At 47.7% G+C, this 14,639-nt stretch overlaps 1 protein-coding gene across 18 annotated transcripts in view; it reads left to right on the forward strand.

Moving 5' to 3' along the window:
• The window catches only part of ADGRL2 (adhesion G protein-coupled receptor L2), an 84,839-nt gene that overhangs the window by 34,615 nt on the left and 35,585 nt on the right, over nt 1-14,639 (forward strand). For 15 of the 18 annotated variants that reach the window (XM_083157830.1, XM_083157831.1, XM_083157837.1 and 12 more), the window contains exons 4-10: nt 2,652-2,948; nt 5,378-5,481; nt 5,597-5,782; nt 7,228-7,266; nt 10,712-10,895; nt 11,413-11,535; nt 11,772-11,977. In XM_083157830.1, the coding sequence (XP_083013956.1) occupies nt 2,652-2,948; nt 5,378-5,481; nt 5,597-5,782; nt 7,228-7,266; nt 10,712-10,895; nt 11,413-11,535; nt 11,772-11,977 (1,139 nt within the window). The remainder of the gene's footprint in view (nt 1-2,651; nt 2,949-5,377; nt 5,482-5,596; nt 5,783-7,227; nt 7,267-10,711; nt 10,896-11,412; nt 11,536-11,771; nt 11,978-14,639) is intronic. The other 3 variants (XM_083157833.1, XM_083157836.1, XM_083157840.1) reach the window with 1 other exon arrangement.

Below are 14,639 nucleotides of genomic sequence, written 5' to 3' on the forward strand. Positions count from 1 at the left end.
TACTTAAAGAAAACCTTCCATCAGGAATGAGGCTGCCGCGAGGTTCCGTTTTACTCTCCTTTGTTCTTCCATAAGTCGAACAGACCCGAATGATGCCGTGTAAATGCCACCGCATTGAATATTGCTCCTGTCACATTTAAAGTCTCACATCATAGAACCCCCCCCCCCCCCCCAACAGAACAGAGTCCTTGGGAATGGTCGAGGCCGAGGTTGAACATTCCACAGACTAAATCAAGGAGAAAGGGCCATAGACAGAACTTCCACCAATTAATTTGTTTTCTTCGTCCTGACCTCATTGCGGCAAACTCAGAAAGTGCAGAGTTCTCAAATCTTCCTCCTTGGATATTGTCACTTCTCATTGAGCGGGGTGTACTGTCCCCTGACTGAGCGACTCGCTGCTTTTTCATTGGTGTTATCTAGAGAAACCATGTCAGTTCGTGAAATGTTCCATCACTAAGGGAGACATGGCTGCAATGCTCGTCTCTGTTCAGGGCTAATCATGCGTGCCGGAACCTCTCAAGCACAAATCAGCGCTGGGTGGAAAGATGGCCCAGGAATTATTTTCCAGCACGCCATTGTCTAAATCTGCGTTTTTTATTTTTTTATATCCTTTTAGTGTATAATATGCATATTTTTACGTGCGCTTACAATGCAAATGTCAGACACTTTTACCCGTCACACTCGTACATCAGAGATTTATAAGGGGGTATATTCAGGGTTGGGCGATCAGGATAGTGGCCGGTGGGCTTGTCGTGGCTCTCCGTCTCTCAGAATGTCCACAGATTATACTGGTTATAAATAAGAGGCTCACTATATGCTTAAACTTTGACCTAATTAATGTCAACGTTGTGAGCCGATGAAATATTCAATTGGATTTCCAACAATAGCTTGCCAGATGTACTAAAGTAACCATGTAATGAGCATGGTGGGTTGGTCAGCATCACTGATTTACAGCAGTACCCACCAAAGCACTGTAGGGGAATTGGGTGCAATGGGGTAAGTTACTGCAACTTTGTTGCGGCTGTCGCACAATTTGTGCAGCAGAAGGCGGCTTGTCACGGGTATACGCACTCCCGCATTCAGCCGATTCAGGGACACAGGTGCAAAACCTGGATTTGTGCTGGACATGGAGAATTGTAGGTGAAACTGGGGATATCTGTCTGTACCCCCCAAATGCCCGAACTAATTCAGGAGAACCGTATAGAGTTCTCCTAGTCTCCTAATCCATATGCAAAAGTGTAAAAATTATAGAAAATAAGTGTTCAGATTAAGAGGGGTATTCAATGTTTAAGTCATGGCGGTCGAGCTTGCTCGAACGCTGTGACCCTGTCCCGTTCTCGGTTAGCTCGACCGAGAACATGCAGACCGGATTCATTGTCCCGCCTGCAGTGGGACTAGAAGGGGGCGTGGCCGGGAAGAGGCGAGCTGCAGCTGGCAGCTCATCACTTCCCGACCGTTCTAGGCAGATCGAGCCCAACCGCTTGTGAAGTCGGGCTCGTTCTGCTGAGAAACCCTGCTCAATGCTGTCGGGAAAGACCGCATTGAATAGAACCCTCAATTGGGGATACGTAAAAAAAAGGGTATATAAAAAAATATCTATATTTGGGTCATTTTAAGACCTCCAGAGTGAGTGTGGGAGGATCGCTGACATTTTCCGAAAACTCCCAGCTGCAAGGACAAAAACACTTGTCCCACTCCTACAGCACCCCCAATACACCTGTACCATACCTTGTACCCCAATTTCCAGCATTTGTCACTTTTTTTACCCTCATAAATGACACTTATTGGCCAATTAAAAATAGAAACTTCTGAGTGCCTAATTAGTCATTCGGGGGGGGGGGGGGGGGGGGGGGTTCTAGGGGTTCTGAACCAAATCCCAACATTTTTACATCTATGTGAGTAATGTAAGTATTCCAGCATGAGATATGTGGGTTTAATATGTTAAGGACTGACCTAGTTACCCCCATATTTACAAAAGTTGGAGTGGCCTTCTGGGGCTTGCTTGGTTTAAGGTTTAATCCCAGTGTTAAGATGACTTTTGTTATTTTGTACTGAATTAGTATAAATTACTAATATTAAGTTTATTGTAAAATGAGTAACACGTTTTTATTTAAACGTCACTGAGCTGGCGCAAGGTCCGCAGTGTGTAATCGCTAAACAGGCCTGATGTGAAGGTAGCACCGCTATGGCGGTGGATGTCCGTCTGGTCTGGTAGTATAATTAGCAGAACGCTCCTCGTCACCGCGCTGCTGGAAGATTTTCCAGGCGCCTCTTGTTTGTATTCATGTTCTATAGTTTCAGTATGTGATCAGTGTGTGGCTATATGGAGGCTGGTTATATAAAACATTGTGTTACAATGTTAAGTGTAACGTGTACTCTTGTGTTGTGTGCTGCTGATGAGCCTGTTTCCGGCACGCGTGTTACCTGCTATTCACTATTGTATAGTGTATATGGCAAATGCATAATTATATATCTCTATTACACAACTAGATTCCTCGTCGCCCTTTCTGTTTCCGTTCTTTAAAGCAAGTTGTGTTCTGTCTGACACATTTTCCGCGCTACGTATTAAAACCCGAAAAAAGCTCTAGGCTGTCTTCCATACAAGATTCTGTGTCTCTCTTTAATTACGTTTTCCAATTTTCTTTCAACAGTGCCTACAACCGTAGTGGCAGAAACACCGCCGGTCGAGATCCTGAAGACGACCGTATCCACCACCACTACGACTTCACAGAAAGGTCTAATTAGCACAACATCAGCAGTAGGTACAAAGGAAGGGAGCAGAGGACCCAAGCCTCCGGCCATCCTCTCTACCACCAAGAACCCTCCGCTCACCAGCGTCTTCCCTCTGCCGGAGAAGTTCTGCGAAGCTAGGGATGCCAGGGGGATCAGCTGGCCTCAGACCCAGAGAGGAATGGTCGTCGAACGACCCTGCCCCAAAGGGACACGAGGTATGATTCTAGAGTCGGCACTTTGTTTCCCCAGTTTCCAAAGGAACTTCTGCTATTTCAGCAGAAAGAATAAAAAGAACTGCAGTATAACGAGCGTTTAATTAAGTACTCGATAACTTTGTATCTGGCTACAAGCTTAACTCTGCTTGCCTGGCTATTGCCCGTACACAGTGCTGTAGGAACGGGAACACTGGTATATCTGCGTCAGGATGAAAAAATCAGATTGACGCATTATACTGTAGGTTTACTGGGCGGTGTTCTATCATATGCAGATTGCAGCTTGTGATAAATGTTGCGCTGCTGGCTACAGATTTTACAAAAATGACTGCAAAAGCAGAACGTTTTTAATGATGTCCCAGTACGCTAACTGTCCTACGCATCTGTCCCACTGCAGCTAACTGTCCTACGCATCTGTCCCACTGCAGCTAACTGTCCTACGCATCTGTCCCACTGCGGCTAACTGTCCTACGCATCTGTCCCACTGCGGCTAACTGTACTATGCATCTGTCCCACTGCGGCTAACTGTCCTATGCATCTGTCCCACTGCGGCTAACTGTCCTATGCATCTGTCCCACTGCGGCTAACTGTCCTATGCATCTGTCCCACTGCGGCTAACTGTCCTTCGCATCTGTCCCACTGCGGCTAACTGTCCTTCGCATCTGTCCCACTGCGGCTAACTGTCCTACGCATCTGTCCCACTGCGGCTAACTGTCCTACGCATCTGTCCCACTGCGGCTAACTGTCCTACGCATCTGTCCCACTGCGGCTAACTGTCCTACGCATCTGTCCCACTGCGGCTAACTGTCCTACGCATCTGTCCCACTGCGGCTAACTGTCCTATGCATCTGTCCCACTGCGGCTAACTGTCCTATGCATCTGTCCCACTGCGGCTAACTGTCCTATGCATCTGTCCCACTGCGGCTAACTGTACTATGCATCTGTCCCACTGCGGCTAACTGTACTATGCATCTGTCCCACTGCGGCTAACTGTCCTATGCATCTGTCCCAATGCGGATAACTGGCCTACACTTTTGTCCCAATGCAGATAACTGTCCTACGCATCTGTCCCACTGCGGCTAACTGTCCTATGCATCTGTCCCACTGCGGATAACTGTCCTACGCATCTGTCCTACTGCGGCTAACTGTCCTAAGCATCTGTCCCACTGCGGCTAACTGTCCTACGCATCTGTCCCAATGCGGATAACTGGCCTACGCTTTTGTCCCAATGCAGATAACTGTCCTACGCATCTGTCCCAATGCGGATAACTGGCCTAGGCTTTTCTGGTTTCTGCCGATCTGATGCATTAAGAGTTCCTATATCACACATGTCCATCATGTCCATCTCGTCCCTTCTTCCATCATAATAATAATTTATTGTCACTTAAAACATTAAAAATGCATAAGTGAAATTCAAAATGAAAGGAGACAAGAGATAAGGAAATACTCAACATATCACATACTACAATTCAAACACAATACAACAGATGGGAAAAAACTGTTCCGCAACCGACTAGTACGGCAGCTCAAGCACCTATAACGTTTCCCAGAAGGCAACATGGAGAAAAGAGAATAGCATGGGTGACTAGGGTCTGAGATAATTTTTGTAGCCTTAGCTTTTCCTCTCTTTAAAAAGATTTCAGCCATCCTAGGTAGGGGTTGGCCAATGACCTTTTCAGCAGCCTTGACAATCCTATCTAAAGAACTTCGATCAGAGCTCCTGGAATTCCCATACCATACCGCAATGGCATAAGTCAACAGACTCTCAATTACACAACTGTAGAAATTCATGAGCATGGGCCTAGATAGACCAGCTGCACGTAATCTTCTCAGGAAGAAAAGGCGTTGCTGAGCCTTCCCAACTGCCACTGCGGTATGTGTGGACCAGGACAGATCTTCCGAAAATGTAATACCCAAAAATTTAGTATCTGTAACTCTTTCCACCTCTTCACCATTTAAGAACAAGGGACTGGTAATTGTACCTCTAGATCTTCTAAAATCAATAACCACCTCCTTAGTCTTTTTACTATTCAGGAGAAGGTTGTTAGCCTCTCCCCACTCAATCAAATGCTGCACCTCTGACCTATAGCTTTCCTCCTTGCCCCCATTAATCAAACCGACCACTGTAGTATCGTCAGCAAATTTGACAATGAGGTTAGTCTCTGAATTTGAAAAACAGTCTGAAGTGTACAAGGAGTACAAAAAGGGACTTAAGACACACCCTTGAGGGACACCTATGTTCAGGACAAGCTCTGACGAGGAAGAGGAACCCACCCTAACTGACTGAGGACGATTTGTCAAAAAGTCCAACAGCCAGTCACAGATGGGAGGACTATAACCTATCTTCCGAAGCTTCGCAATCAACACCGCAGGCACAACCGTATTAAAGGCGGAGCTATAATCCACAATCATTAATGGGTCTTTCTTACTAGGGACGGCTTCGTATCTGTGTCTGATGTCCTCTGGTACCTGGAACGCGAGAGGCCCCGATCTCAGCAACTGTACCTCACACTGGGTCACCCAGCTGGCCCTAAAGGTTGGTTCTGTAGCTTCTGGTGTCTTTATTTGATTTGTTTTGGCCTTGGACCTTCTGTCTGTCTTGGACCATGTGTGCTGCTGGACCATTGGGCTGACTCTATTTCATGTTATAGATTAGAAGCGGAGAGAATGCTGCTAACCTTGCCAACGAACTGGCAAAGCACACCAAAAATGCAGTGTTTGCCGGAGATGTCAGCTCCTCAGTCCGGCTTATGGAGCAGCTGGTGGACATCCTGGATGCCCAGTTACAGGAGTTGAAGCCAAGTGAGAAAGACTCCGTAGGACGAAGCTACAACAAGGTAATTCTTCATTTTTGTGTTCCACTAACATCTGGTTATGCGCCTGCTTTTGTTGCGCTGCGGTGTCCTGGTGCTTGGCGCTAGGTTCAGATATGGAAATATGGCAGCTCTGGTTGGTGTTCCATGGTCCTGGTGTGAGCTTGGCAGCTCCGCTTTCTTCTTAGGACATGTTGCTAGTGTGCCGGTGTAACACGCCTGGACCTTACCTTATATCACCTGGCGGTACAGAGGACAAGTGGCTGTCCACTCAGCTCCAAGACGCTTTGTAGCGACACCACCAATAAATAGAACTGGACCTGGGTTTGCAGAGAGATGTTCAAACGTCGCAGTTCACAGTTGACCTTTGCCGATTTATAAGTATCTAACAGTGTTACATCTGAGCTAGAGGAGAACACGTCTCAGCGTTCAAGCACATGTATGGAGTAAAGCCATCATGCTTTTGTCTCATTTCAATAATAGCGGTCTAAAAAATTGAGAGCCTCACATTGCGCCCATACCATGCTTATTAGGTAGTGAAGTGCCCCCCCTCATTCTGCCCAACCCTTCCCATAGGCTGATGAGGTATCCTCACTCCACCAAAGCTTTACCCTAGTCTGGTGAGGCACCCTAATGCCACAAGCCTCTCCTGTAGTCTGGTGTGGCACCCTGACTCCACCAAACCTCTCCTGTAGTCTGGTGTGGCACCCTTACATTACCATACCCCTACAGTAGTCTGATGTGGCCATCTCACTTCATCCATCTTCTCCCTTAGTCAAGGGAGGCACCGTCAGTCCGTCCAACCGCTTCGATATCTAGTGAGACACCCTCACTCCACCCTATCCTCTCCAATAGTCATGGTGAGTTATTCCACCCAACCTCTCCCATAGCCTGGCGAGACACCGTCACTCCATCTATCCTCACCCAATGCCTGTTTTAAGTGTTATCACTCCACCCACTTTCCCCATTGGCTGATGAAGCACTTTTCCTCCACCCAACCTCTCCCATTGGCTGGTAAAGTTCTTTCATTTCACCCATGCTCTGCAAACCCATGTTCTTTGATTGAAAACCAGGTGCATCTCTGCAAATAGACAATACAGTTCCACCATTCATTATACCACTCTTATTTTGTGCCCCATAAATGAGACCCAGAGTCTGCAGCCGTGTTGCCGGCTGAACCATTATACATGTGAATGCAGGCGATCCATTCTACTGGATCCAGAGGCTGGATAGGTCTCATTCAGTGTAGTTCAGCCCGCAAGAAAACGGGAGACCTCTACCCTCAGGTGGTCACAGTGACTGTCTTCTCTGCCTAGAGGTCAGATCCACTCAATGACATTTATGTGAAGACGTTTTTATGTTCCTCAAAGGTTACTGCAGATAATTACTGTAAATCTTGTTTGTAAAGTCTGAGCCTAGTTTATCACTGATCTCATTTTAATCTCATATTTGGTTTTCTTCCTGCAAAGCTCCAAAAGCGAGAGAAGACTTGCAGGGCTTACTTAAAGGTATTCTTTTCGATTATCCCATTCCGTCTGGTGGATCTCTCCCTCACACTTCTTCCCCTACCTGTCTCTGATGCTCAGCAACAAACAGGAGTAGACGCAGCCCAGTCCCAGTCTCCGTACTGGAACAACGCTGCGTCTTGCTTCTGCCTAGCACACTCCTGATTGGCTGAGCTGCATGTATCCGCGGTACATGTGCATGCAACAAATTCTGAGGGGGACCAAACTCTTACAAATAGTCTGGGTTCTGCAGCCCCCCGGCTCACTGTTTACCTCCTGGTTATGTGCTTTGATTAGAAATATTATTTGCAGTCTGTTTTTTTGCTTTAGCATTTGTCTTATTATTTCAGCAGCATATTACTGACCGTACTGTCTGACCAGTGACCGTTAGGTTGCCCAGTAGAGTTCCATGAAAAATAAACCCATCGTCCTGTCCGCTAGTGAGATCCTGGCAACAGAGGCCTCGTTAATAGTTCAGATTAGAAGGGTTTCTTTGTGACTAATGACACCGGCCGCGACAGGCCAATCTCTGTGCCACTTCACCAGCGCCAGCCGCAGCGGTCCGATCTTCTTCTTTGTAATAGCGCAAGAAAAATGCTTCTCTATCACTTGGACGAATCTTTCCCAGCGCCTGCTGAGGACGCCAGGGTGACCGGCTATGCAGAAAGAGGATATTAAGATAAATTAGGCCAATTAATTTTCCTCTCCCGGATTAGGCCTCCTCTCGCTCTTCCTCACTCATTTCCTTAAATTGTAACATTTATTTTTCTTAACAAATACCGTTTCCATTCCCGACGATATACAGAGGTGAAATAACTCGTTTTACCAGGAATGCGGACACAGCACTGTGTAATCAAGTTGCGCACATAGCTATTTAATACAGCAGACTATTGATAGGCAGCGTGTGACACTCCAGCTGCTGTGGAACTACACATCCCAGCATGTCCTGAGATTGATTTAGTGAACGATAGAGAGAGATAAAGTAACAGCCTGTCTATTTTTCAAACACATGCATTTATGTGTCAGATAGGAGCTGATTGGCTGGCACGTTATCGCGATACACTTTTATCTCCAGGACTCGTCCTGTTAGTATGACCTAGGCGCATAAATGTGTCAGGGTATGCTGGGATGTGTAGTTAGTAATGGATAAAGCCTCACTATGTCTACAGACCACCAGGGGTCACTGTTTCACCCAAGTACTGCCCTAAGCATTGGGAGAGGGGGTCTCATGCTGTAGGCTGACTATAAGCCTACAGTCTAAGCCTCGCTATATTCACAATTTTCAGCCTGCGTGCGATTAAAATCTCCTTCCTCAATGAACGTCTGGGGGGGGTGGATGGTTTATACGGAAAATGACCATAAGCAAGCCTTATTCAAAGGCAGACTAACACTGACTTATCCGCCATTGACTCACTCATCAACCGCTCCAAACAGTTGAAGTCTGTCAATCAAAATGCATCGCAGCACATCCCCCATTTGCATAAGACACTGACCACCTCTGAATCAGTCTCTGTGCTGCTTTCATGAATCCAGTGATTATAAAAAATAAAAAAAAATCTTAACTGAATCTGTCCTGACGGAGCAGCGGCCGCATTAGTTATGAATGCTATATACAATATATGTACAATCCCAGTACGAGGCACATTGGATGACTCTGCTCTGGATTGTTCATGTGCGATGGTTAAATCTGTGCGTCTTAACAACAAAACACCATCCGTTCTTTAAATCGTTGGCTTAATTGGTTTGTTTTGCTGAGTTGAGTTTGTTTCTTTGAAATCTGCTTCCATTTCTGTTATTTTGCATGTCTGGGAGTCTGAGCAGAATTAGCGATTGCTAATAAACCTGTCGTCTGTAATCACTATCTGTTCCCCCAGTTACGGGCCTGCTGCTGGCAGCAGGGGTATGTCATACGGAGTTCACCGGCTTGTCCTTTCCGTGGCATAGACCACCAGTTACACGCAACTCTTGTAAATGGTTTCAGTGTTCCTTAGCGGGTTACTTAGTCGCTTCTGCACATAAAATTAAATGACTGGAATCTTGTATTGTGACCTCAACGTGTTTTATGTTGTAACCTCAACATGGTTTGCACTTAGATACCCATAAGCCAAATATCCTGCTCGGCACACTAAAACAGAGATGTGAAACACCAGGGTTTCATGGGCTCTAGGACAGAATAACAATATGCTGCAGTGCAGGGGGGCAGATGTAATGTGCACCTGGGTAATGCCAAGGTGCGCTGCAGGGGAGGGAGGGGGGGTGGGGGAGGTGTAACATGCTCCTGGGTGTTTGAAGAGAAATTTAAATTGCAGCTGTCTAATGGGTGTTGGCTGCATATAAAAGTGGCCAGTATATACCCTGCACAGAAACAATATTAATGTATTTGCTCCCCTGGCATTGCAATGTGATTATTTTTTTATTTATTATTATTTACATCCAAACATGCATGCCCCAGTGCGTATCCTCTCTGTGTGGGCGGGATGCCCCAGTGCGTATCCTCTCTGTGTGGGCGGAATGCCACGGCGCGCAGCCTCTCTGTGTGGGTGGGATGCCACGGCGCGCAGCATCTCTGTGTGGGTGGGATGCCACGGCGCGCAGCCTCTCTGTGTGGGCGGGATGCCACGGCGCGCAGCCTCTCTGTGTGGGTGGGATGCCACGGCGCGCAGCCTCTCTGTGTGGGTGGGATGCCACGGCGCGCAGCATCTCTGTGTGGGCGGGATGCCACGGCGCGCAGCATCTCTGTGTGGGCGGGATGCCACGGCGCGCAGCCTCTCTGTGTGGGCGGGATGCCACGGCACGCAGCCTCTCTGTGTGGGCGGGATGCCACGGCGCGCAGCCTCTCTGTGTGGGCGGGATGCCACGGCGCGCAGCCTCTCTGTGTGGGCGGGATGCCACGGCGCGCAGCATCTGTGTGGGCGGGATGCCACGGCGCGCAGCCTCTCTGTGTGGGCGGGATGCCACGGCACGCAGCCTCTCTGTGTGGGCGGGATGCCACGGCGCGCAGCCTCTGTGTGGGAGGGATGCCACGGCGCGCAGCCTCTCTGTGTGGGCGGGATGCCACGGCGCGCAGCCTCTCTGTGTGGGCGCGATGCCACTGCCTCTCTGTATATAGGAAGATCTGATCTAACAAGCGGCCCAGTCACATGCCTACTTGCTTGGGCTGATGCCAGTCTCTTCTTGCGTCCTTACTACAGTTCCTGATGCAGCCGGACCGCACCTGTAACCCTTTCCCTGTCACTATATTATACATATGGTTTTTGTGCTTTTATATATTTTATAGCTTTTGACCAGGTTTCCGTTTCCCGCCCATTTGTGCAGTATTTATGTTGTGCATGTTCTCACTCATTCTGTTATTACCGCTTATCACCTGTAGTAAAGTGACCCGGCACCAGCTGCCGCCTGCGCGGCGTATGTGTCGTAAGACTTAATGGCGACTTCTCCTTTGTCCCAGGCTATTGTTGACACGGTGGACAATCTGCTCCGATTCGACGCTCTGCAGTCTTGGCGAGACATGAACTCCTCAGAACAAGCCCACGCCGCCACCATGTTACTGGATACCCTGGAGGAAGGGGCGTTCGTGCTGGCGGACAACCTCGCGGACCCCACCAGGATCACCATGCCTACTGAAAACATAAGTAAGTAAATGACGGGTGGCGGCGGCTGTTGTCTGCGCGCCAGTCATGTTGCATCTCATCCTCACATAATTACCAAAACTTCATTAATTGCTAATTAACGAGGGAGGTTTACTGTGATTCTTGTGACATTAATTGAATTTTGTTTGAAAGTTGATTGTACGGGGACGGCGTCCTGTGTAAATAGGTCCCCTCGGCAAAGTGACGTTTAGCTTTGGGACTGAGAAATGGAGGTTGCGCAAATTCCCAGCTTGGCTGCGATATTGAGTTGTATAAGCCTATCTGGTACCATAGCAGCCAATAACAGAGTATCCTGTAACGTAACATTACAATGCTATTAAACAGGGCTCCGCTCTGCGCTGACGGCTTAGATTTCAAATGCGTCTTTCATAAAGCTTAAGTACAGACTGGAACAGAACCGTTCCACTGTTCCCCCCTGCGCACATGTGGAAAGGACTTTATAATGGCTGCATTGTAACTCTGCTCTTGTATCTCCCAACTCGCGTTCCCCCGTCACCAGTTCTCGAGGTGGCTGTGCTCAGTACAGAGGGCCAGGTGCAAGAGCTGAAATTTCCTCAGGGCAGCAAAGGAGGAAACCTGATCCAACTCTCTGCTAACACCGTCAAACAGAACAGCCGAAACGGTAAGTCGCCGGGCAACTGTTCTTCCTGCCATTGTTCCAGCGTAACTTTAGCATTCTGATTGTTTACTAGTAAATGGCGACTTTCCTTTCTGTTATTGCTGTAGAAACATCTGCTCTCATTTCTGGTATCCATCGGCATTGCGTAGACTCCTATTAAATTGCTTTATTCTTGCTGTGAATGTTGGCGGCCGCCGGTTTCAGTCTTGCTAATGGCTTCTTCTCATACCTTGCGCCAGGTCTGGCAAAGCTGGTCTTCATCCTGTACAAAAGCCTCGGCCAGTTCCTCAGCACGGAAAACGCCACCATAAAACTCGGAGCGGATCTGGTCGGCAGGAACAACACCATCGCGGTCAATTCGCACGTCATCGCAGCGTCCATAAACAAGGAGTCAAGCCGCGTCTTCCTGACGGATCCTGTGTTTTTCACCCTGAAGCACATTGACGTGAGTGACCCTCAATTATTTCCAAGGTTGTAAAATCAGTAGCGGTTCGGGGGCGTCTGACTGAGCGGAGAAAAAAAGAAACGGTTTCCATCAGGGGGCGGCTGATAGAGCAGAGAAAAAAAGAAATGGTTTCCATTAGAATTTGAAATGTACCTCTAGGTCACTTGGAGAATTTCCTCCAGTCATCGAACATAAAATTAAATGAAACTTGGATCAGTGATTATTAGAACTTAAGTGTATTCTTAATGAAAGCTAATTCAGTAGCAACATGAAAATGTAAATGAGTCTAATTCGTTTGTGAGTGAAAATTAACTCTTACCTTAGCAGCAGGACAGCTCCGTCTAACTCTGATTACTTTGTATAAATTAGCAGATTTAGGGGCCTCCAAGTGTAAAATCAGTGTTGGGATTCCAGCCCTGGGGAGAACGATAGAAATAAGCGCATTCGTTACCATTTTTGAAGTCGTTTTTGTCAGCAAATATTTGCGTAACGTCACGTAAGCCAAATAGGCGCTGTGTTTGTATGTCAGCGGTTCTCTGGCTGCACAATAAATGAACAGTAACAATGGCCGGATGGTGCAGATTAATATGTGGTGGTGTTTATTGGGTAGGTGATCACTGGCTGAGTTTGACCTGCCTGTAATCTGCGATTTTGGGAATCTTACGGGGATGTCACTGAGTTTTGTGGTGACATACGAGCAATGTGTTCCCATAATCAGATCATTAATCAGGTTAGTACGCGCGCCACTATCTTGTATCACCTTAGTCTGTTTCTTATGCAGGGATCAGTAACCACCCCGTGTGCCGCCCTACTGTAACCTCATGTTTGACGGGATAAATATGGAAGACTGGCGGTCAAAAGGCTGGCCACAAGAATACAGACGTTGGCAATTTAAAGGCTACTTCGTGTAGCCTGACTCTAACGCTCCTCGCTCATGCCTATCCCCTAATCTCTGCACCCCACCACCTAACTCCCCTGCCTCACAGCCTAACACTCAACCCCCCCCCCCATCTCCTTTCCTGGTGCCTAAACCTAACCCCCATCCCTGCAGGCCTAACTCTAACCTTCCCCTTCCTGCAGCCTAACCTTAAGTCCCCGCACTAGTGACTAGTGCCTAATGAGAGCCGACATCCTCATTGTCTGAACGCTGACTGCATCCCGTTTGACAGAATTGGTGATAAAAATGTTCTATTGCATGTTCTGTGACTGTTTGGCCACTAGAGGCGCTGTCCTGGGTTTTTCCCCAAATGAGGGGTGTAATAAAGGGGCACAAATTATGCAGACTGTTTATCCAGAACCCAGTAATTATTTGTGTTCCCTTTAGATATAGATTCATTCTGTTTATCTCGGTCTGGCGGTGACTCATCTCCGTTTCACGCAACAGCCAGACTGTCATTTTTTTTTTGCTTTTATTCTGTTCTATGTTACTGAGCGGAGAAGTGAATGCGATGAACATCGGGGCATTTGTTGCTCTCCCTCATCGGCTTCCCGTACTGTGCGGCGCAGAGCAGCTTGCTATAGTGCTTTATCTCATTCAGCGCTAAATAATGGATTTTCTGTCCTTGAAAGTGAAGTGTCGTAGCTAAGAGATGCTAAAAAGGAGCCTCGGAGATGTGAAACGATCCTGATAACAGGGTAGAAGATCTAACGCTTGTTCTGTTACAAAGTTTAGACAAGTCTCGTTGAGTGCGGCTGGCACCTAGTGAATTAATGGGCTGCATTTGAATGCCGGCTCGGCCTACAGAAGGTGGCTGCTCGCATTGTGGCGACTGGGTGACGCCGCAGTTTCTGGCACTTTTAGTAGCGCGCGATTGTTCAGTGCGACTTACAAATGAACATTTTCCATCATCCGCTCAAGCAATTAACAAAGCTTTATGGGACTTTCAGCTGGTTGTACAATGGGGCTCATTCAGCATGAATCACTAATGTGAAAAACCACCACCCAACCGCTAATGCATATGCAGTATGTAAATGGGGGATCCGTGATGGCTGTGGTGCTTCTAGCACAGTGTGGTCTGTATATCAGTGCTGAGAGACAGACCAGACTGTGCTACAAGCGACACCCCAAGCTGTGAAGGAGGACTGCACTGGTTTCTCGCCTATATGTGACAGTTGTTGGGTTCCGAGTTCGCACAGAACGGCGTCTTGTCATGACTTCTAACAGCCTATTATTAGACGTCCCCTGATAGATGCAGCGGGAGCTTGTTTTCCACATATGTGAAATGCAGTTTCCCTGCGTGAGACAGGAAACATTATTTGGTACTTGTTTCCTAGCACGGCCACAATCGCATTGATCTTGTGCCCTTAATAGTGGTATGCGATGGCCCCCGACGCGATGGACCCGATTTCCCATTGAAATGCATTGAAAAGTTAAAAAATCGCGTCGGTCGCGTCGCATGCGGCTAAATAAGCATGAAATGGTCCCGACGCGATGCCCCCGATTTCCCATAGGGAACAATGTTAAATGGCTCAATTTACCCAAATCAACAGGGAACAAAGTTAAATGGTCCAGAAACCCCCAAAAACACCCCTGAACAGTGAAATGGCCCCCCAAAATTAGTTAACGCCACCCCACGATCAACGTGAACCCGAAGCGTGGCGAGCGGCGGCGGTACGCGTCCTCCGACCTTTTCATACCCCCACTATCCACGTTGGCGTGGAG

This window comes from Crinia signifera, chromosome 8 (assembly GCF_055691185.1).
Source record: "Crinia signifera chromosome 8, ASM5569118v1, whole genome shotgun sequence".
Classification (NCBI taxonomy): domain Eukaryota; kingdom Metazoa; phylum Chordata; class Amphibia; order Anura; family Myobatrachidae; genus Crinia; species Crinia signifera.